At 44.8% G+C, this 22,930-nt stretch overlaps 1 protein-coding gene across 2 annotated transcripts in view; it reads left to right on the forward strand.

Annotated features, from left to right (window-relative positions):
* The window catches only part of LETM2 (leucine zipper and EF-hand containing transmembrane protein 2), a 300,248-nt gene that overhangs the window by 254,268 nt on the left and 23,050 nt on the right, over positions 1 to 22,930 (forward strand). For both annotated transcript variants that reach the window (XM_078666310.1, XM_078666311.1), the window contains 2 exons: positions 5,506 to 5,595; positions 6,634 to 6,702. In XM_078666310.1, coding sequence (XP_078522436.1) covers positions 5,506 to 5,595; positions 6,634 to 6,702 — 159 coding nt within the window. The remainder of the gene's footprint in view (positions 1 to 5,505; positions 5,596 to 6,633; positions 6,703 to 22,930) is intronic.

Raw genomic sequence — 22,930 nt, forward strand, 5'->3', positions numbered from 1 at the left:
GTCCCGCAGCCTACCCACCTTACCCGGGTCCGTCGGCGACACCCGAACAGGTGCAAGAGTTTCTTGCTGCCATGGACCGCCTTTTTAGGGCTCGGGCTCCCGCTGGCGTGCCTTCGGGCCCTGCAGTCCCGTGTCCAGATCCTGTTGGCCCGGCGGCTCTACCACTGGTTTTAGCCTCAGTGCCACAGGTTCCTGCGCCACTGGCTCCAGCCCCGGCACCACGAGGTGCTGCGTTGCCAGCTCCGGCCCCAGCACCACCCTCGGCGCCGCACTGGGTGCTGTTTATCCCTCCCTTGCCACGGTTCCAGGACCATTTTGTTCCAGCCTGGGATCCACATTGGGAAGTGGCACCAGTCCGGCCCCTGTTCCTTCTCCGGCTCTGCCGCTGCGACTGGCCCCCTCTACACCGGAGGTGGACGAGGACTAGGAAGGGTCCGAGGACCCTCTTGCCCGGAAATGTGACTCCGAGCAAGACTGGGTGGACGACTTGAAAGAAGCAGGTGACCTCGATGTCTCCTCTGATCCGGGGTTCACCTCTCCCCCGCCTACGTTGGAGGAAGGTGCCTCCTACACGATGGTACTCCATTGGGCTGCTGAGGCCCTCAACTTTGACCTCCCCACAGTGGTCCTCAAGACCAACCTCCTCACCGAGGTGCTCCAAACGGCGTCTACTTCGTCTGCGCCGTTGCTTCCTTTCAATGATGCCCTTATGGAGGTCCTCTTGGGCACTTGGTCGAGGCCAGCCACGGGGGCCCCGGTGGATAAAAACGGCGCCAAATGCCACCGACCGGCGCCCGGTGACCCTGCCTTCTTGACCACTCACCCTACGCCTGAGAGTCTGGTCATTCAGGCCCCGACGTCGCAAAGTGCCTTTCCTTTCCCACAGCTCGGTCGGATAAGGACTCTAAAAGACAAGACCAGTTTGGGAAGCGGTTGTTCTCTTCGGCCAGCTTGGGGCTGCGGTCGGTGAACACCGCCTGCTTGTTGGGCCGATACGCGGTGTGGGATGCTGTTGCTCAGGTGTTACCTCAGTGTCCTGAGGAGGTGTAGGCTATCCTTTCTCAAGCGATTACAGAGGATAAGGATGCGGCTAAGTTCGCCTTTCGGTGTGGGTTGGACACCGCTGACTCATTGGGCAGGGCTATTTCTATGACTGTGGCGTTGCGGCGCCATGCCTGGTTGCATTCGACTGGGTTCTCGCCCATTGTCCAGAGCTCGCTCATGGACATGCCCTTTGATGGGACCCGCCTGTTTGGCGACAAGGCTGACAGTGCCCTGGAGCGCTTTAAGGACTCGCGGGCTTCGGCCAAGTCCTTGTGTCTTTCTGCTAAGAACCCGGCCACTCCTGGTTTTCGTTACTTTCGTGGCCAAGGGAGAGGCGCCCAGGCACGCCCATCCACCAAGCCTGTGCAGAACCAGGTTTCCGCAGGGGGGGGGTCGGGGAACCAGCGTGCGGGTCCATCCACCTCCACCCCCACTGCTTCCGCCTCCAAACCTTCCTAATCTGAGCTTCGGGGAGCTCACAAAAGACAAGTGGGTGCTGCAGATAATCTGCCAGGGTTACTCACTTCCATTTCAGTCCTCCCCTCCAGCCATGCCATCTCAGTACCATCGCATGTCGCCGGATCATTTGGGTCTTCTCCAAAAGGAAGTCACGGCCCCCTGGCCAAGGGGGCCATCGAGTGCGTTCCCGGTCAGGAATTAGGGAGTGGTTGTTATTCCCACTACTTTCTGGTCCCCAAGAAGGACAAGAGGGGCCTGCGCCCCAACTTGGACCTCCGGGACGTCAATCACTTCCTCCGGAAGGAGAAGTTCAAAATGCTAACTCTGGTTCAGGTACTGACTGCTATCGACCCTGTAGACTGGATGGTGGTGTTGAACTTGCAGGACGCTAATTTCCACATCCCCGTCCAGCCTCCCCACCGGCGCTATCTGCGGTTCACGGTAGGCCAGGAGCATTTTCAGTTTGTTGTGCTCCCCTTTGGCCTTACCAGTGCCCCTTGGGTGTTCACGAAGGTGATGGTGGTGGTGGCAGCTCATCTGCGCAGGTCCGGGGTCTCAGTCTTCCCCTACCTCGACGACTGGTTGTTGAAGGCAGGCTCGCCCCAGGCAGTCGTCAACCACCTCCAGACTACGGCTGACCTCCTGCACTTGCTGGGGTTCTTCCTCAACGTGCCGAAGTCGCACCTGAGTCCCTCTCAGAAGCTCCCCTTCATCGGAGCGGTTCTGGATTCTGCTTTGTTTTGGGTTTATCCTCCCGAGCAACGAGTCCGGGATATTCAGGCTATGATTCTGCTCTTTCAGCCTCTATCCTGGTTTTCGGTCAGGATGGCCCTCTGGATTCTGGGCCTGATGGCCTCCTGCATCCTGCTGGTGACACATGCCAGATGGCATATGCAGGCTCTGCAATGGGACCTGATGTTCCAGTGGGCGCAACATCAGGGCAACCTGTTCGACCACGTTCCGATCTCGGAGGGCACTGCACGACAATTAGAGTGGTGGCTCACGAATCGCGATTGGGTCAATGGCAGATCCCTCTCCCTTCCCCAACCGGAGCACATGGTGGTGAAGGATGTGTCCCTCCGGGGATGGGGAGGCCACTTGGGAGAGGCGGAGATCAGAGGCATCTGGTCTCCGGCGGAGTCCCGGCTCCATATCAACCCTCTTTCCGGGGAAGTATAGTTCAGGTGTTCACGGACAACACCACCGCCATGTGGTATTGCAACAAGCAGGGCGGAGTGGGGTCATGGACCCTATGTCAGGAGGCTCTGCGCCTCTGGACATGACTGGAACATCAAGGCATTACCTTGGTGGTTCAACACCTGGCAGGTTCTCTGAACGCCTGGGCGGATAAACTCAGCCGTCGGTGCATGATGGATCACGAATGGCGTCAGAACTCTGTTCTGCGCATTGGAATTTCCAAGGCAGCACTCGCTCGGAGACGCTTATAGTCTCGAGTGGAACTGCGGTTTGTTGTACGCCATTCTGCCAGTACCACTTCTGCCCAGGGTGCTGAAGAAGATCAGGCGCAATCGGGCCCAAGTCATTCTTGTGGCTCCGGACTGGGCTCGAAGAGTATGGTATCCCAAGCTACTCAGTATGAGCATCGATCCCCCGATCAGTCTGCCTCTTCGGGAGGATCTTCTGTCACAGCAGCAGGGGGCGGTCCTCCACCCAAACCTGTTCAGCCTCCACCTCCATGCATGGAGATTGAGCGGCGACAATTGACGGCTTTTGACGTTCCTCCCAAGGTCTGTAATGTCATACTGGCAGCCAGGCGTCCCTCCACTAAAACAGTATACGCCTGCCGATTGAACAAATTTGTGGCATGGTGCACAGCAAAGGCTGTAGATACCCTTTATGCCCCTCTTTCTGAGGTTCTTCTGTTTCTTTTGTCTTTCGTCCAGCAGGGCTCTGCTCGGGCACTCTCAAAGGTCATCTTTCTGCCATCTCTGCCTTTCTACGGCTTCCTGATAAGCCTTCTCTTTTTAAGTCCCCGATTGTTAGCCGTTTCCTCAAAGGCATTACACACGTTTCCTCCCGTGCCTTTCATAATGCCTCAGTGGGACTTGAATCTTGTCTTGACTTATTTGATATGCGCTCCCTTTTCGCTTTGTATAAAAAACAGAGCCACCCAATAATCCCGTGAGGACTGGGTATAATCAATAACAGCCCCAAACCATCGAGGCGTGAGGAAGTGTGACGCGAGTGCTCCCGTATATAAGTGATTGAGATAACATCGAGTGTTTCGGTTGGAATAATAATCTCCCAACTAGTACGCAGGATTGAGTCGAGTAATCTATTTTGGAAAAATTTGCCCATTTAGGCCTTACGTCCACCGGCTGGTGGTTAGTGATATACTTTGTGCAACTGGTCCTGATGATGGTCCTATGGAATTAATTAACCGAAGAAGGACCGAAACGTCGACGCCTGACACCGTTTTGCTTATATTGATATCATTTATGCCAAAAAAGAATGTATTACTCTGAAAAGTTCTTTTTCACATGGTATTTTGGTTTATCCGTGTAAATAGCATAAGGTGTTATATGCTACTGAAATCAATCAATTGTAGTAGTATCATGTTGCCATGCCTGAATTTTGATAAAATATTCTAACAAAAAACTGTTGAGAAATAAAAAAACAGTACAAATACTGTATCCACCTTGCTTCTGGTGAATGATTGATCACTCTTAGTGACGGTATTAATTAATGAAGTTTGTTTAAACGATCCCTTTTCGCTTTGAGCCCCTTCATAACTGTCCCTTACGTCTTCTGTCTTTAAAGACGGCTTTCCTGGTTGCTATCACCTCTGCCAGAAGAGTGAGTGAGCTCCAGGCTCTTTCTTCCAAACCTCCTTTCCTTTCAATTCATCTGGACAAGGTGGTTCTCAGGACCCATCCTTCTTTCCTGCCAAAGGTTGTCACGCCCTTCCACATCGGGCAGACCATCACTTTGCCTACCTTCTTTCCGCCTCTGCATCCTTCCAGGGAGGAAGAGAGGCTCCACCGTCTGGACCCAAAACGTGCGCTTGCATTCTATCTGCAGCGTACACAGCAGTTCCGGGTGGATGATCAGCTCTTTGTTGGCTACGTGGGCGCCAAAAAAGGTTGGGCCGTGCACAAACGGACCAACTCCCGGTGGGTCGTTCTGTGCATCAAAGCGTGTTACTCCTTGGCCAAGAAGGAGCCTCCTGTGGGGCTGCGGGCCCATTCAACCAGAGCAACTGCAGCCACTACTGCCTTGGGACGCGGCCCTTCCTTGCAGGACATTAGTCAGGCAGCTACATGGGCCTCGCTGCACACGTTTACAAAGCACTACTGCCTTGACAGTCGGGTATGGAGAGACGGCTTCTTTGGCCGTTCTGTGCTCCGTGACTTTTTGGTGTAATCCTGTTTGCGGACCCATCTCCTGGGTTGGTATTGCTGGGGTATCTATTCTAAGGTAAGGATTCTATCACTAACGTGTCTCTTTCAGATGCACAAGTTCCTACTTGTGTAACGATATATCTGTAAGAGACATTAGTTAGTGATAGATTCCTTACCGCCCCACCCATCCTCCCCGTTCTGCGGACTGATTACTAAGGTTAAAGTCCTCCCTTTCAGGGCCCTAGTTTTTTGCACCAATGGACAGTATCTTGAATGGCTCTATGTTTCTGGTGCGGAAAGTCGTGTACAGAACTGACGTCAGCGTGCATGGGTGGCGCCTAAGTACCCTCCGTGACGTCATCTCGGCGCTGACGACGCCAGTGTCGGACGCGAAGCCGCAGGACGCCACCTACTGACGCGCAGGGGTACTGCTGGGCAAAACTTTCGGGATCCTGTCTGACGCCTGGGGATATTCTATGGTAAGGAATCTATCACTAACTAATGTCTCTTACAGATATATCGTTACACAAGTAGTAACTTGTGCGATAGGAATGTGCACTAATGAACGCCGCACTGTGTAAAAGTGTAATCACTGCATTTGGAATTTTTGCTATATCTAATTTATATTTACCCTTCTCAGGTGCCAAAGCCGGAACCTGCTGTACAGAAACCTATTTTAGACATAAAAGAGATTTTGGTGGACACTGCACCAACTCTGCAGACAACAAAGGTAAAAGATTATCAATAATGATTTAGTTTTGAGTCATGTCGGGTGTTTTGTATTTCTGTATTTTCATTATAATGTGCATTAGAACTGCTCTGAACCGCCCTTCAACTGCATTAATAGCCATTTTCTATAGTTTGGACTCCAGTTGCAAAAACGTGTTTGGAAACATCTGCTGTGTGTACCCTCAAAGCTGCCAATTTCTGATTGCTATGACCCTCATCTACCTTTTTTTAGACCAACCCACACACAGATTGGTTTTTACAGGTTTCGCCATTTTAAATAGAATTCACAAGGCAAGATATTTTTGATAATGAGCACAGCTGCTCCTTGGTGTTTATTTCCTCTATGGAGACCAGTCAGTGGAGGACGTCAAGGACATTCTCATTAAGATGAAATTCAAAGTCTGGCTTGGGACAGATGTTTTGTGAGCCAGGTTTAGTGCACGGCTCTTCAAACCTAATCAATCACACACTGATCCCTGCAATTGTAGTGGAAGTGTCAACTCTTTTGAGTCCAGGAGAGATCAGAAAGTGTTAAAAGTACCCTGGTAATGACTCTCTGCCGGTTCCCAGTGATCACCATTGCCACCAACTGAGTAGACCTTGTCAAGAAATTAACCCTTATAAGGTAGAGAGGCTTAATTGGTGAAGACAGTTTCAGCTCACATAAGTGATTGTCATTCCTTAGAGACTGATGGGAGTGTTAACTTCACCATTTATCTTGAGATTATGTCTGCAATACCAAGGTCTCTCATATTCATGTAGTTCCATTCAGTAAAGGTGGTGAATCAGTGCTTAATTTGTAAAATGTAAAGTGCAGGTGCTCACATTTTTTAGGAGGCCACACAGACTTCCAAGGCTCCACCCATCTCCTTTAATGGCTCCACCTACGTCCACAAACCTAAACACATCAGGGCCACCTCCTCACCTCTTGAGTTCTACCTTCTCTGTAAATAAATGCCTGTTAAATTGAAAGTGGTTGAAGTTAATCTTATGTATATTTTTAATAATTCTAGCGCTTCTTTTGTTTACCTTATTTAAGGAAGAGGAATTGCCATCAGAGAAGTTGGAGACCCAATTTAAACATGAAGCAACACATTTGCAAGACACGGTGAGTCCTTAGGCATGTATCTGTATTGAAAGTGGTTGATGAGTTTTTAAATTTCATTTCAATTTTTACCATTTTAATAGCTTTTGGAACAGTCAACCCTCCAGTATAACATTGTCCATTTATTTTTATTTGTTATTTCGTGCTATTTTTATATTGTGAACCTAGCAACAGGGAAGTAGAGCGCTTTACAAGTAATGTATCAGAAGATAACATAGATCATATTGAAAAGCGGCGACGGAGGAAGAGGAGAATACATGTCGGAATTAGTTTGCGAGGTATAGTTTGCAGAGGTGAGTTTTTTGTTATTTATGTAAAGACAGCAGGTCCAGATTTTTTATGATGGGGTTAAGGATAGTGTTGCATAGTCTAGGAACAGAGGACCTGTTTTAATATTTTCACAATTTTGAGTTTTGGAATTCCATGAATTGGTCTATTTCTGTTTCCTTTTACACATATACATGTATTTCCTATGATTTGAAGCTCATTCTTCAAGTAGAAGGTTAAGCCATTGTGGATTGTTTTGTGAATTATAAACGGTATCTTGCAGTTGATCCTTGCTTTGAGGGGGTTCGCTGAAGTTGTTTTAGAACAGGAGTGATGTTGTTCAACTTGTTGTTCCCATAAAAGGCCTTTCAGCTGCATCAAGTACAGCTGTTAGGGGAGCAGTGGTTGATTTTGGGAGACTTGCTAGGACCGTATTTCCCCCATCTGCATGTGTAAGAGCAATTGCCCATAAGTGTTTAGGAATTCCGGAAATGGGTTTGGCAGTTTTAGGTTCCTGAGTAGAGGAAGCTCGTATGAGGCAAATTTAGTTGTTGGCCTATATTATCATTCAGATTGAGATTTTAGCTGATAATTAAGCTGAGCGACTTCCCATGTGGGACCAAACCGGTGGAGTACCAAGCCAATGTATTGTATTTTTCTACAGGACTCGGAGAGTCATTTAAGAAGAGGAGAACACATTTGGTTTTGGTTGTATTCATTTTCACAGAGAGTGAGGATATCAATTGAATTAGTTTCTCTTAAATGATTTTCTGGTTTGTATGCTGATGGGTCGAGGGACTCAAAACTAAATCTGGGTATCATAAGCATATTATTACAGATGGATAAATCTGTTGTGGAAAATTGTGGTAAGAGATTGCATACATTAGTTAAACAGGTAAGGCAACAAGATGGAATTTTGAAGAACTCCGAATATTACTGGATGCTTATCTTATTCAAAGTATTTTAACTTTCCAAATTGAGATTGTTGAGAAGAGGAATGATTTGAACCATTCTAGAAAAGTTCGGTTTATTCCCATTTTTTCATTGGGTTATCATGAATTAAAAAAAGAAGGTATCATTTTTTTATTTAGAAATACAAAACTGACTTTGTGTAACCTAATCCGGTATTCATGTAAAGCACTTCAATGCCATAGGGCAAATTGTGAGCGGTATAAAAAAAATAATGACTGGGTGTGGGGTGCGCAGGAAAGGAGACGGCCTGCAAAATAATGCCCTCTTATAGAGTGCTACACTTGAAATAAAAGGTACCTTCGCAAGCGCGCGGTCAGTGGAAGGACACTGGCTGCAGACGGGAAGATGTGCTTGGTCCATGTTCCACAGAAAAGAGGCAAAAAGGAGGCCCTGACCTATGAGAAGGAAGTGAATGAGTGACGGGGTAGCCAACCAATGGTAAGTAATGCACGCGCTCTAAGCCCCTTTTAGTTTTTTTTCTTTACAAGACACTCAATAGCAACAGTGCCCATCGTTGTCTCTGGCTAAACCTAAAAAGCACCCTCTCTTCCGGGCAGTAGTTAATCATTCCACATCTGACTCTTTTCTAAGTGTGTACTTCTAAACGTCTCAGAGAGTTTTAGGAGATTGTATTTTGACGTCAAAAAGTAGAAAGATTAAGAGGTCATTTGGAGTCTGACAATGCAGAGCATCTGCCCAAAAATGGGGAATGCCCCATCCGCCACCCCTGGCGTGCTCCCACCCCATTTAGAGGTGGGGATGCTACAGGATTCTGCCTATGGAGCCTCAGCTGCACCAATCATTGAAAAGTCTTTAGCTAGTCCCCTTTCCGCTACAAGGCTAACCATATTACAATGGTGGTTGCAGCGGGGCTATGGTCTTTGGATTTCCCTGTTCAAGACTGCCATTCAAGGCATGTCAGTCCCAGGTGGGAAAATCCGTCAAGGGAATGCTGGGAAAAACCTCCCTGTGCATTAGGGAACTTTTTTCCCCTAAAGCAAATCCCCTCATTTGTGTCCACTCATCCTTCCCTTCACTCTTGCATGGTTAAAAAATAAAATGGACATCTAGGAGTTATCTAAAAATATATATCTCTTATAGGAGCCAAGAATTCAATTTGATTTTGACAGAGCACTTATTAACATAGGCTTTTCTTTTTTATTGGCAAGACCTTTTTTTGATGACTAATTTGAGTATTCCAAATTGTGCAGAGTATCTCAGATTACCACTTATTTCCCTTGCTTTTTGCCATTGTCTTTGAAAATATGATGAGCCATCTGAAATGCAAAAAATTGGAAAATATAACAAAGAAATCTCACAGCCAAGTATGGCTCACACCAGAAAAGCCTTTTCCGTATAAAAAGTATACATAAATAGAAGGATTTCATTAAATATGGGACCCTTGGAGGGCGTACTTTGGAATGAATGGGGGAAGGGATGGTAATAAGGGGAAGGGACTAAAGTACATAGGGTAATATTTTCACACACTTTGAAAACTGCTAATAGATATCCTAGGCATGAAGTCTGACAAGGAAAACATTTATAAAGTAATTGTACCATGCCTTTAGGATTGAAATGTAATGTGATACTTTAGTTTATACTGTAAACAAAGAAAAGGATGTTCTAAAAAAAGAGAGAAATATATTAGAATAGCATAACATAAATGTGGTGTGAATAGAAGTCTAAAAAACAGGTAAACATTACAAATTACCCTAGAAATTAATTTGAGGCAAAAGAAATTAATGCAACTTCTACCTAAACCAATTAGTTTTTTAGAATTCTTCGAGGGAGAGAGTCAAGCTGCTCCTTCAATGTGTTAGGAACCATTACTCTTGGATCGAGGGCATCTAAACTTTCCCACAATCCATATTGGAGCATGGTTGACATGGTGGTGGAGATTTCTTCTGCTTTTGCCTTTTACTACTGAGACCTGTACACACAATGCGAGTGCCCTGAACCGGAGCGCTCCACTGCCCTCGTGTGGAAGACTTCCTCTTATTGACTTTGGTCACCCCATACTGAGACGAGCTTGAGCAACCTGTCACGGTACAAGAGATATGCAGCCAGGCAAAACTATGGTACTGACAGGTTCCTACTTGAAGTTAAGTCGCATTTCTCTTCCCACCTATTGCACATGTATTAGGAGGCATAGAAACATACGAGTTCACTCCCGAGCTTAGCCTGGCAACCATTGTGGTCTTTCATAGCACGAGGCTCCCGCCAGATCGATGCTGCTTCTATGGCGCAATCTCCCTCATCAATACGGAGATCAAGATCTATACTAGAGTCCTTGCCAAAAGACTACGGCACGTGATCACAATTTTTTGTTCATGTAGATCAGTGTTCCTTCATCCCTCATTAGAGTACCCAACTTTGTATTCACAGAGTGCATGTTGCCTTGGCAGAAGCTTCTGCTCTCTGTGACAGTGGCACCTTCAAGCTTATAGAATTTATAAAAGCATTTGACTCCATTGATTGCTCCCCCCTTTTTAGATTGCTTGCAAGGATGGATTTTAGGGCCAGATTCTTACCCCTTGTTAGAGTGCTATATTTTCACCCTCAAGTAAGGGTATACAGCACCTTATAACCCCTGTTTCGACTTTGCAGAGAGTACAGGCAGATCGGCACCCTACTGAGGGGGTCACGCTATCATCTGTTGGGGTCTTGGAACAATGTCACAGTTCTCGCAGGCTCCTTGCAGTGACAGGGGGATCTATTATTCATTATAGCAGGTATGCACGGTACGCCTAGGACTGACTGTGGAACTGGGACACATGCAGAATTAAGAATTGGTCATGTACATTTGCTAGTATTGGCAATTGTTGGCCGAGCTTGTGGGGAAGGGGAGGGTTGGGTAAGTTTTGTTATGGTGGTATAGCTGTAATAGGACATGATACATTTGATTAACCATGATATGTTATGATGGACTTCTGATGTAGGCGAGAGTGCTGTAAATTAAATGAAATATTTTGGAGAAAAAAAAGACTAGATCCTAACAAGGGTTCAAGTAGTATATCATATAACGTAAAATACAAAATATTGATCACATGAAACAAGACAAGAAAAGTAATGAAAAATGTTAACAAGTGACTCCCCTACACAGATTCAAAAAGTACAAAATTTAATAAGACAATGATAAAATAAATCGATTAACAAGAGACAATGGCGCTCAATAAGTTACACAAAAGACCATAAAGACAATGAACTGTGTAAACATAAATAGTGGCTGAGGAAAATTACATATACACTGTTTAGACAAAACAAAAAACAAGAATAGCAAGAAATGCATCCTCTTCAATCAAGGCTACATGTAGGCGTTGACGGCGTTTCAACCACATCACTCTTAGGTGGTCATCGTCAGGACAAACAATATTCAATACTACAGCATCCAGTAAAGTAATCTAGAAAATGTACATAAATATAGGGGTATCATATAAATGTCCAGGGGTCATCACATAGTATAAGATCAGGAAAGGCATGGTAGTTAAGAAAAGAAGACTAAGAAATAGCAACCACCAATGCAGGGGAACCACCAAAGGGTAATCAAGGATGATAAAACCCCCATGGAAATAGTGACATAATTATTTACAGACTCGGTCGAGAGCCAAATGAGTAAAACAAAATAGTTTTTTAAGGAAAATTTGCATAGCAGTATCAAGATCACCGTTTTGAGTTTAGAATCCAAGTAAAACCAAGTGAAAATGAGAGAAAGAAAGAAAGTGCATCCTAGACAATTCTGGAAACACCTTAAGGATTCAATCACCTATTCATGACGAGTCCACGGCAAGGGAACTAGTGGGCCTTACTGGCATGTAATCCAAGCACAGTTGCGCAAAACACGTAACTAAACACAATACACAGAAGCAAAAACCAATTAATTAAATATATGGGGCCTTAAGAAGGTCTGTATCAATTGTAATGAGTGTATACTCACATCAAAGATTAATATATGTTTATGTTTATGTTTGTGAGATTTATAGAGCGCGTGACCACCCTTGGGCATCTCAGCGCTATCAGATAAGGAGGACAGACAGCCAACAATTAGTCTTGCGGGAAGAGCCAGGTCGTAAGCCTTTTTTTGAAAGAGAGTTAATTTTCAATGAGACGAATCTCTGGGTCCAGGCTGTTCCAGAGCCTCGGGACCAGATGAGTAAAGGATCGTCCCCCCATCTAGCCTTTTTAACTGGGGCTCCTTTCATCAGACATTTTGAACTGGATCTGAGGTTCCGCTCCGGAAGGTAGTGTGTGATTAATTTTTGGATAAGAATAGGGCCTCTCCCTTGCATGGCCCCATGGGCCATACTCAGAGACTTGAATTTAATTCTGGCATGTATCGGAAGCAAATGCAGTTTCCGCAGTTTTAACCTGGCTGATTGGCGTCTGGGAATGTTCAACAACATTCGAGCGGCCGCATTCTGAACCACTTGTAGTCTTTTTACCACATATTTGGCCGATCCCAGGTAAAGGGAGTTACCATAGTCCAGTCGCGATGTGACTAAGGCCTGAACTAGGGTTCTCCTAGCATCCTCTGGGAGCAAGGACATGATTTTCCTGATCATGCATATGATTCCAAAGAAGGCCGCGGCCAGTTTATTGGCCTGGGTCTCCATTGTTAGGTTCTGGTCCAACCATACGCCTAGATCCTTAATGGCAGCCTTGGGGGAGGGCGGAGACCCCCAGCTTGTTGGCCAGAGAATTTCAAATGTCGGATTAGTATTATTGCCCAGAATCATTAGTTCTGTTTTATCTCCATTCAACTTAAGCTTGCAATTTGCCATACATGCTCCGATTCTTTCGAGGCAGGGGACAAGCTGCCGGTGATCTGAGTTCGGAGACTCCGAGATTGAAAACACCAGTTGCGTGTCATCGGCATATGACACAATGGAGTTGTCGAATTCCTGCACTAGCTGAGCCAGAGGGCTGAGATAGACGTTAAATAACGTCGGGCTCATGGAGGAGCCCTGTGGTACTCCCCAGGGGACTTCGAGAGGGTCAGACTGGAAACCTGCCTCCACACATTGGAAATGTCTATTGCTCAAAAAAGATGCTACACATTTCTTTGCCATTCCTCCTATTCCTACATTTTCCAGCTTCTGAATCAGTACTGTGTGGTCTACCGTATCAAAAGCGGCACTTAAGTCCAGGAGTACCACTGCTGCTGTTTTACCCTGGTCCAATATAGAATTAAGTTTTTCAGTGACCACTAGCAGCGCCGATTCAGTGCTGTGTTTGGGTCTGAAACCCATCTGAGACTGGTGGATAATGTTGTTTTTTTCCAGAAAGGAAGAGATTGTAGAGTTGACCTTCTTTTCTTCCCATTATCGGCAATAACGATATTGGACAATAATTAGATAAATCAGCAGGGTCCAAATCTGGCTTTTTCAGCAAGGGCTTCACGGATACGTGTTTCCAATCTCTCGGAACTACCCCTTTTTCAAGGGAGAGATTTATTACCTTGCATAATTGGGTAATCATTGAACTTCCTCCTTGTGCAAGAATATACGGGGGGCTGGATCCCTTGGTGAGCCTGATTTGATTTCTTTCAGTAATCTGGAAATACTGTCTGTATTGAGCGGTGAAATGGAACTGAGAACAGGGTGGGTCAGTAGTTCAGGTTCCTTTTGTTCACAGTGTATCTTTCTTTGCGTCACTGCTTGTGATGTTATTATTAGGCTGGGGGGAGGGAGTTATAGATATTTTCTACTTTACTTTTAAAGAACGTGGCCAATCCATCGCACCTTTCTTTAGAGTAGTGCAGCCTGATAACTCCCTATTTTACCGTTGTGAGTCCCTTGACAATTTTGAAAAGCTCCTTAGATGAATTGGAGGCCTATATTTTTTCTTCAAAGAAAGCTGCCTGTGCTACCCTAATGCTCTTGTGGTAGAGCTGTATTGCCACTTTATATGCCCTCATTAGTTCCGGGTCCTATGATTTCCTCCAGTTTCTTTCCAGTCGTTTACAGGTTTTTTTTTTGAGCGACCAGCTCGGGTGCGAACCAAGATGATCTGTCCAAGTTTTTTTTTTGATAAGGGGCCTGGTTTCCTGAAGTTCTTGTCTATGGCGTTCTTTACCCATGCCTGCCAATTACTATAAGCAACTTCTGGATCCTGTGTGTCCGGCGGCACAGAGGACTCCAGATCGCTAACCCAGGTTTCCGGCACCAATCTGGGCCATTTTCTACCTACTGTTGTATGTTCTTTCTTTATTTCTTCTCCCCGACTCATTTGGAGGTGCATTAGGATGAGGGCATGATCAGTCCACGGCATCCATATGCGATCTAATACCCTCAGTCTAGCGTCATTTGAGAAAATGGGGTCCAAAAGATGACCCTTCTCATGGGTAGCTGAACGTACCTTTGTTCTAATTGTAGGGCCTCCATGTCCGCTAGGCATCTTTTAGCGGTTGGGTCATCAACGTCATCTAGGTGTATATTAAAATCGCCTAGCATGGTGATAGTACTTTTCTCAATAAGCATGCTTGCTACTAAGTCTGGGACCTCATCCAGAAACTGGCCACAAGGTCCTGGGGGTCTGTAAATTAATCCTCCTGCAAAGGAGTTCGATGCCGCGATGGATATTCGGAAGCTAAGTGCCTCCGACTTTGCAATGTTTTCTGGGCATATTGTACATCCAAACAGTGCCTTATAAATGATGGCTAAGCCTCCACCCACAGCTCCTACCCTGTCCAGGTGGGAGATTTCATATCCCGGGGGTAGTGTCTCTACTATTTCTGGTGCCAAGCTTTCCCTAAGCTAGCTCTCGGTGAGAAACAAGACATCCAGCCCTTCGTTTTCTATAAGACATGTAATTTCCACCATGTGCTTGGGTAGGGACCTACAATTAATCATCCCCATTTTCACAACTTCACTTTGAAGCAGTTGTGAGAGGGAGCCCTGGCCGTGGTGTTCGCTTGCTTTTCCCCCATATCCACAGGCCGTGCAGATTAGTGATAAGTCTGGGTTCAAGGTGTGCTTGCATGGTAGTTGAACTACTGTATTTAAATTTAAGAGCTCTCCCCTAGTGTAGGTGTACAAATTACCTGCAGATAAGTTGACCTGGGCAGGGGTCCTGGCCCCTGGTCCCGGCTGGGCGCGGACGGGCGCAGATAGGCTTCCCTTTGGCGCGCCAGCGGCGCCCCCGCTGCGCACGTCCGCTGCGCATCTGCGTCATGCCCGATTTATATACTGTCTGCCCCCTAGTGCGGTGATCAACTAGACCGCCATTACTGGCAACCCGGAAGTCGAGTGATTAAGGAGTGAACCTCCCTCCACATCAATCAGCTCTAAGAGCTGTGGTGGACCGGTGAGTCACTTGCAAGTAATTCAGCCCCAAAGTGATATTACAGGTACCAGAACACTGCAGAGATAATATATATACCACAGTAAAACAATTTTAAAAAGCGCACTAGCGCTGTGAAAAAACGCTAGCAGCAAAATGTTGGTCTTCAAAACAGCTTAAAAACACTCTCAACTGGTTTGGCACTGGCTCTTGCCAGCGAGTAATGAAGTCTAGCCGCCTTTACCTTATCATCTGTGCGTCCGCGTCATGCCCGATTTATATACTGTCTCACCCCTAGTGCGGTCATCAACTAGACCGCCGACTTCCAGATGGCTGCTATTACTGGCAACCCGGAAGTCGAGTGATTAAGGAGTGAACCTCCCTCCACATCAATCAGCTCTAAGAGCTGTGGTGGACCGGGGAGTCACTTGCAAGTAATTCAGCCCCAAAGCGATATTACAGGTACCAGAACACTGCAGAGATAATATATATAACACAGTAAAACAATTTTAAAAAGCGCACTCGCGCTGTGCAAAAACGCTAGCAGCAAAATGTTGGTCTTAAAAACAGCTTAAAAACACTCTCAACTGGTTTGGCACTGGCTCTGGCCAGCGAGTAATGAAGTCTAACCGCCTTTACCTTATCCTCCACTTAAATCAAGAAGGAGATCCAGTTGCTCTCCAACAAAGGACCAGACAGTATTTAAACAAGCCCCTCAATAGAGCGTAGCTACAACCAAACAAAAAGCCATAAATTGGAAAACATATAAAAATGGAACAATGATAAAAATAAATTACAAAATAGTAAGAGGACAGACCCCTTACCTGCTCCAACTGTGAGCAAGTCACCATGCTAACTTGTTTAAGGCACTTAAAGAACGCTGGGAAGACTGGATGAGCCCCTTGGACAATGGTGACTCCAGAGATGAAAAAATAGCCCCAAATGACCTTGCAATTCCCTCTCAGTTGCGACTCATACAACTAAATTACTTGCATGCTGCCTATTTCACCCCCAGGAAGCTATAGTGGGCTGGCAAGGTTCCCCCATCTTTACACTTTCGCTGTAATCCTGATAGTGTTTTTGTTTTTCATGTGATTTCGAAATGCTCTGCCCTAGCACACTACTACTCCAAATTATTAAGCACTCTCCAGAATCATAGGCAGAACCAGACTTTTCTCCCCATGTTGCTTTAATAGGCATTGTGGTAGAAGGAAATTGGATATTGTACTTTTGTTGGCATCGGCACAACAATTGGCAAGAGATAAATTGCTCGTTTTTGGAAATCCATCCTCCTGTTGTCGAATGGCAGAAAACAGTGGACAGTTGTGCGAAAACAGAAGAGTCCATCTAAAGGACTAGAGGCTGCTCACATAAGAAACACAAGAGTTGGGGAGCTGGTAGTGATGTTATATTCTAATGGATGTTTAATGTGTTGCAACAGATTTGACCATATTCTTAGATGAACTTCTACACTATGATTACACTGTTTATCTTAATCCTAATGGGTCATACAAAAATAATAACATCTTGTTTATAAAATAAAATCCTGACCATTACAGAGGTGTTTTGCAGTTCAAACCTTTTAGGCGTTTATGAGAAAGATAACATGTATTTCATTCCACCCAGTTGGGTTTCATTCACTTTGCAAAAGATGAGTCTGTAGCTTTAATTTTGGCCCCCGGAAACAGCATCTCTCCGAAGTGCCTTTGCAACAGATTTGACTCATTATTAAATAATGTTTAATGCACCGTTGCTCTGAGTCATGAGTTGCTAATAGGTAAAGCCCTGGTTGAAAAGCCCCCCCATCATTTCAATTTCCAAAATGCTGTTTGAACCAGGAGTGAGCAACTTCCGGTTTCCCTGGAAAGTAACATTGTGCTGTCGGACTGGCTGTCTGACTTTAAGAGCACAGTACTGTTCTGGAACTAGCAGACATCAAAAAAGAAACTCATATTTTTGTACACTGGAAACATTTATCTTTTAGTTTTATATGACCTCTTGGGCTTCACAAATATATTTACTTAAAGCATGCATGCTGTATGGATAGTATATTAATGAATACTTACTTGGAATAGTGATCTGTGTTATCTCCTTGGTAGCTGCAGCAGTGATTTGTTGTGCTACATGGATAAACAATTCCTCTATGGTAGTTTAATATTTTAGTAGGGCTTCTTAATGTTCTGTATTTTTTTTTAAATTATTTTGTTTTTTGGCATTTTACCACATACAATATCAGATTACATAATTTGCTCGACGCCAGTGGGTGTCGTGCATTATAATTATAACTTTACAACAAACATAACTATTAGGACATCATCGCTTACATGATTACTTAGAAGCATCTGCACATTTAATAATCCGTACTTAACAGGTATCAACCCTACTTTTAAAATTGAGTATGGTCTAACCCAGTCGCCGCCGGCATGACTGGTGGGGGAAGGGAGAATATAATTTAAAATAAAATTAAAAACGTACCTTCCCGGTTCGCTCCGTCTCAGCTCCTGACGGGTCCCGTGGACAGGAAGCAGGCAGCCTATCTCCCCTTCCTTAAGCCAATCACAATGCTGCAATGGCAGCGTTCTGATTGGTGGGGACAGCGCCAGCCAGGCGTCTATGGTGAGGCCATTTTCTACATGGAGAAAAGGGAGAGTGCGCATGACTGGTTTGGTCGGCCCCAGAGGGCCGACCAAACAGTCAGGGCCCGCAGCATTGGGCTAGCCACTCCTCTCCTGCCTGCAGCAGACGCGAGCCAAACCCTTCTGCTTTCTCGCAGTGCAAGAAGTAGAAACATATAAAATTGTAATTTTACCATTTTATGTTTCTGCTTCTCGCACTACGAAAAAGCAGTGGGGCGACGCTCCTCCGTCCTAATGGAGGAGCCACCCCTGGTCTAACAATTGAAAGGTTTGTGGTTAAGCTATTTCTTGCAACAGCCATTACTAAAGAAACAAGCATTGGTAATGTATCAGTTTCGCCTATGTGATGAATTATAAGCTTGGTCAGAGTCTGGGATGAAGGGACAAAGGAAAGAGCTCCCTAATATGCATCACAAGAGTAGACATGATGTGGGCAGCGGCCAGAGTTGCTGACTCGAGAGCTGGGGATCCCAATGCGAGTCTCGGCGGCGCAACATCATGTGATTCTGGGCAAATTAAACAATCTCTTTAGATAAGTTGCCCTATATAAATCTGCTTGAAAACAAAAAAGCAGAAAGAGGCAAAACTTTATAGAAAAAATAGTTCCACCAAAGTGGATGTTAACAGTATTTCGGCTACGAGAATCTGATAAGAGAAGCAGAGGAAGAACATGCATTGGTAAATGCAGTAAAATGCCTTTGGGTCTGTCAGTCACCATTCTGCACAGAAATGTGCCTGGTAGGTATTGCTCGAGCAAAAGTGTGAGCTACATCTGATTGTGAATGAATGTGTTCAAAATGTGGCAGCTGGAATCAAGCTAAATCTGTTCAAACATAAACAATTTCAGGAAAGTTTCACTGGTCCCAATTGCTTTAAGGTAGGACGTGTACATGCTCTCCTTAGTCAGCTGTTGCCCATAAACATAAGTGTCACAGCAGTGGAGGAAACAATTCAAATAATGGATCTTCATAATATCTAGATGCAAGAAGGTCTCACCAAGGAACTGCATTCTCAAATGAGCAGCACCAAAATCCTCAACAGACTTCCAGGTTACTTTTTTTTCTCTTCTTTTTATTGAGAGTTCATAGAAATTTCAAACATACAATACTATCAGATATAAATACATATTCCAGAAAATTGCAGAGTTAAATCAAACCGTTCATATGAGTCAGTCAAAAATCACCTTAGATTAAAGTGCAAAGTGCTAAATGTCACAAAAATAGGGATACATATGGTCTATCACTCTATACCAGGTACAATATAAATTGAAATACGTAAGTGAAAGAGTTAGTGGCCACAATAAATTAATATACGACTTGCAAAATACCAAATTCATAAGGGAAAGACAAAATAACAACGATTTCTCTGCCTGTCTGATGTGGTATAAATTCATAGCAATTATATACATCGGTTGAGAATCATGATAAGGGTAAGTACAAAGTGCGTATTAACATATAAACAAAACCCAAACTTTTTTTTAAAAATCCAGACTGAACATATTTCCTATTAGTCTTCCCCATCCTAATATTGAATAAGCGATAGGTTCAGATCTCTATCCTATATCTGAAATAGGCTCCAATGTTTCTCATACTTTTTTATTGTGCCTAATCGTATTGCATATTTTTTTCTAGTACTTGAATTTTACGCAATTTCGCTCTCCACGCATGGAAGGTAGGTACCTTCTCCGTTCTCCAGAGTTGTATTATTAGAGTTCTTGCTATTAATGCTACTATATATAGGCATACTTCTCGTGTAGAGATAGCAGGTGAGCAGCCCAAAACTGCAATCGATACATCAATTGAAATAAGGGGGTCCAATGTGTGTCTATGTTAGATCCCGATTTCCTCCCATAAACTATGAATATTTGGACACTCCCAAACAACATGTGCCCAGGTGCCTCCACCCTCCTTTGCACAGAGAAAACACTTGTTTTCAATTTGTGGGTATATCTTATGGAAAAAAGCGGGTGTCCTATAAATCAACTATTTCGAGTAGTATTGCATGCTTTTAAAATTTGTGCCTCTAAATATGGCTGCATTAAATTTATTAACTCTATTCCACGTTGATTTAGAGACCTGTATCTCTTCCCTTTTCCTCCAACTATCCCTGGCCTTTTCATATAATGAAAGAGGTTTGTTCTCATCAAACATTTTAACCCAGGTACTGATCTTCCGCTGTATCGGGGAATCCAAAGCTTCGCTTATACTAGTTCTTAGGGTTATATTTTCCAAATCTAATTTCTCCAACATAGGTTTTAACCTTATAAATGACCATTTCAAAATTGCATTACAATGTTGAAGCCCTATTTCGATCTCTAACCAGGATTTCCAGCAATTGCCTCTAATAAAATCCCAGATCTGAACATATCCGTTTTCTTCCCACAACCTTAAAATACTGGTGTCTAAAATGCATCTTTCCCCAGTATATGTATTGGAGAGCCTAGTCGAATTATTAACTCTTGGAGTACTATAATATGCTAAAAGTTGAGATTTTTGTTTAAGTACCCATCGAATGATCTTATAACGTACTTTCTTAGGGTACTTAGTTATTTTTGTAGGATCAGTGATATTATGTTCCCTTAAGATCTTTTTCATAAAACAATTGTCTGCCTCTTGAGGATCCAAAAAGAAAAACCTAAAACTGTAATTTGCAAATGTTGCATAATAGTAGTTTCTAATATTTAGAAGAGACAGTCCTCCTTCTGCAACAGGATGATCTAAAGTGCCGAGTGCCAGTCTTGGTATCTTATTTGACCATAAAAGAGAGGAGAACATACTGTCTATCTCTTTAAAAAAAGGGGTCTGTAATACACATGGAGCTGCACTAAAAATAAAATTAATCAGTGGGATAATAGACATGCAAATATGTGCAACTCAACCTATTATTGAGAGTAGAAGATGGTTCCACCGTGCTAACAAAACTTTTACTTTTATCAGCAGCGGGCTGTAATTTAAGTGGTATAGATCTTCTACTCCCTCCGTCACATAAATTCCTAAGTATCTCTTTGGGCGAGTGTTATATACCTGTCTGAATTCTGTTAATAAGGAATTAACACTGCAATTACACAATATAAATTCTGTTTTGTTCTTGTTAATTTGATAGCCCCCCCATCTCTTGAAAATCTGAAAATATATGATTTCCGCCTGGGTGCCTGTTTTTGAATCCAGAAAATGAACAATGTCGTCGGCATAGAGTTTTATATTGGTCATCCCTTGAACAGGGACCGTATGAGTTTTTTTTCCTAATTGCAATTGCTAATGGCTCTATAAATGACGCAAATAAAATCGGGGAACGAGGACAACCTTGTCCGGTGCCTCTATTTATTTGACATGTCCCTACATTTACAGAATTAATTCAAATTTGCACCTGAGAATTCATATATAGCGGCTTTATTAAAAATATAAACTCATTTGGAAAGCCACATTTTTCTAAAATCAAAAACAGACAGTTCAAAGAGACTAGGTCAAATGCTTTTTAGGCATCTAAAAACCAGACCTGAGCCTCAATCTTGTTTGTTTAAAAGAAGGCCAATGCTTCTATTAAAAAATTTGTATTGGTGTGAAGCTGTCTCTCTGCAATAAAACCGCACTGATTCAAACCTATAAGTGAGCCCACCATTCTATTTAATCTATTAGCAATAAGTTTTGGAAAAGTTTTATAGTCAGCATTTAAAAGACTTATGGGCCTGTAGGAGTTCACATTCCCGCTGTCTTTATCCTTTTTAGGTTTCGACCTGGCGAGGGGCAAAGCCCCTCCCAGATCGAAAACTTTTGTTTTCAGTAGGGATGTCTGGACCGCCTCTGTCTATCATTGGCTAGCTCCATAAATGGAGGCTAGCCATTGGGAGACAGAGGCTGTCAATCGCGCTTTCTCTCGAAAACGCGATTCGGGGGCGTTTCTGGTGCTTTTTTTAAGCCCCGCCCCTTTGTCCCGGGCCGCGCTGCGATTGGCTGCCGGCCCGGGACACCCCCGTGACGTCATTCCCGGGCCGCGCTGTGATTGGCTGCCGGCCCGGGACTTGACTTGTTTTTGCCTGAGCCTACCGATCAGGTTTGGGCTTATTTTACCGTCAACATAATGCATTCCATAAGTCTTTGCAATACACCATAATACCCTCTACTTCGATTGAAGGAAAGTAAAAGGTTTACCTGTGAATCGTAACATGGAAGCAGCCATAATGAATTGAATTCATAAATAACTTTACTTAGTTTGTTTAAAAAAAGACAAACAAACAAAAACGAGAGTAACAAAGAAAGGACTTGTTGTTTTTTTGCCAACGGTGTTTTATTTCAGTATTTTAACTTCTCCCTCAAACATCCCTTCTCCCACGAAGGTCCGCATCTCCATTTCCCAGAACCTCGCTCTGGTTCGTTCCCGCATGTTGCTGCGTTTGGCAGCGGTGGAGGCGCCCTTCGTTTCAAGGCCAATGTGGAGCGCGCAGCCTCATCCTCCCGCTGCTGCGGAGGTCGCTCCCCCTCCCCCTCTCCGCAAAAGTGCTGCCGCGCGACATCAAGGGAAAAGCCAGTAAGTTCCATCAGACAGCAGGCCGCATGGCTGAGATAGCATCATGGCCCACAGAGATAGTCGGTTGCCTAGCCACGTGTGTACGTGCTGCTGCCGAGGCGAGGGGGAGGGGAGACAGCAGTCCTCGCTCACAGGTGCCGTGTGTGCTCGAGCTCAGTCAGGGAGGCTGCGCTGCGACCATGCTCTCCCTGCTGGTGGCGGGACCCCTGGTGGCCCTGGCGCTCTTCCTGTTTCTGGCCTCCTGGAAGAAGAGGGATCCCAACCTGCCCCCCGGGCCGCCGCCCTGGCCCTTCATTGGCAACCTGCACCAGCTGGACGAGACCGAACCGCACGCCACGCTGCTGCAGGTGGGTGAGCGCCAGCCGCCGGACGGCTCTTGAGGCTGTAATGGGGCTATTCAGACCAGACACTGCTTTTGACCGGTCAGAGGGGCCGGGGTCGAGTCAGTGACATGTCACCTGCAGTTACCATCCTCTCTCCTCGCGTGCACGAAAATAAACTTTAGATAAGAAATCGGGTGCAGGGCAAGCAATCCGACTCTCGCGTGCTGCCTG

The sequence above is a fragment of the Lissotriton helveticus genome, chromosome 11 (assembly GCF_964261635.1).
Source record: "Lissotriton helveticus chromosome 11, aLisHel1.1, whole genome shotgun sequence".
Classification (NCBI taxonomy): domain Eukaryota; kingdom Metazoa; phylum Chordata; class Amphibia; order Caudata; family Salamandridae; genus Lissotriton; species Lissotriton helveticus.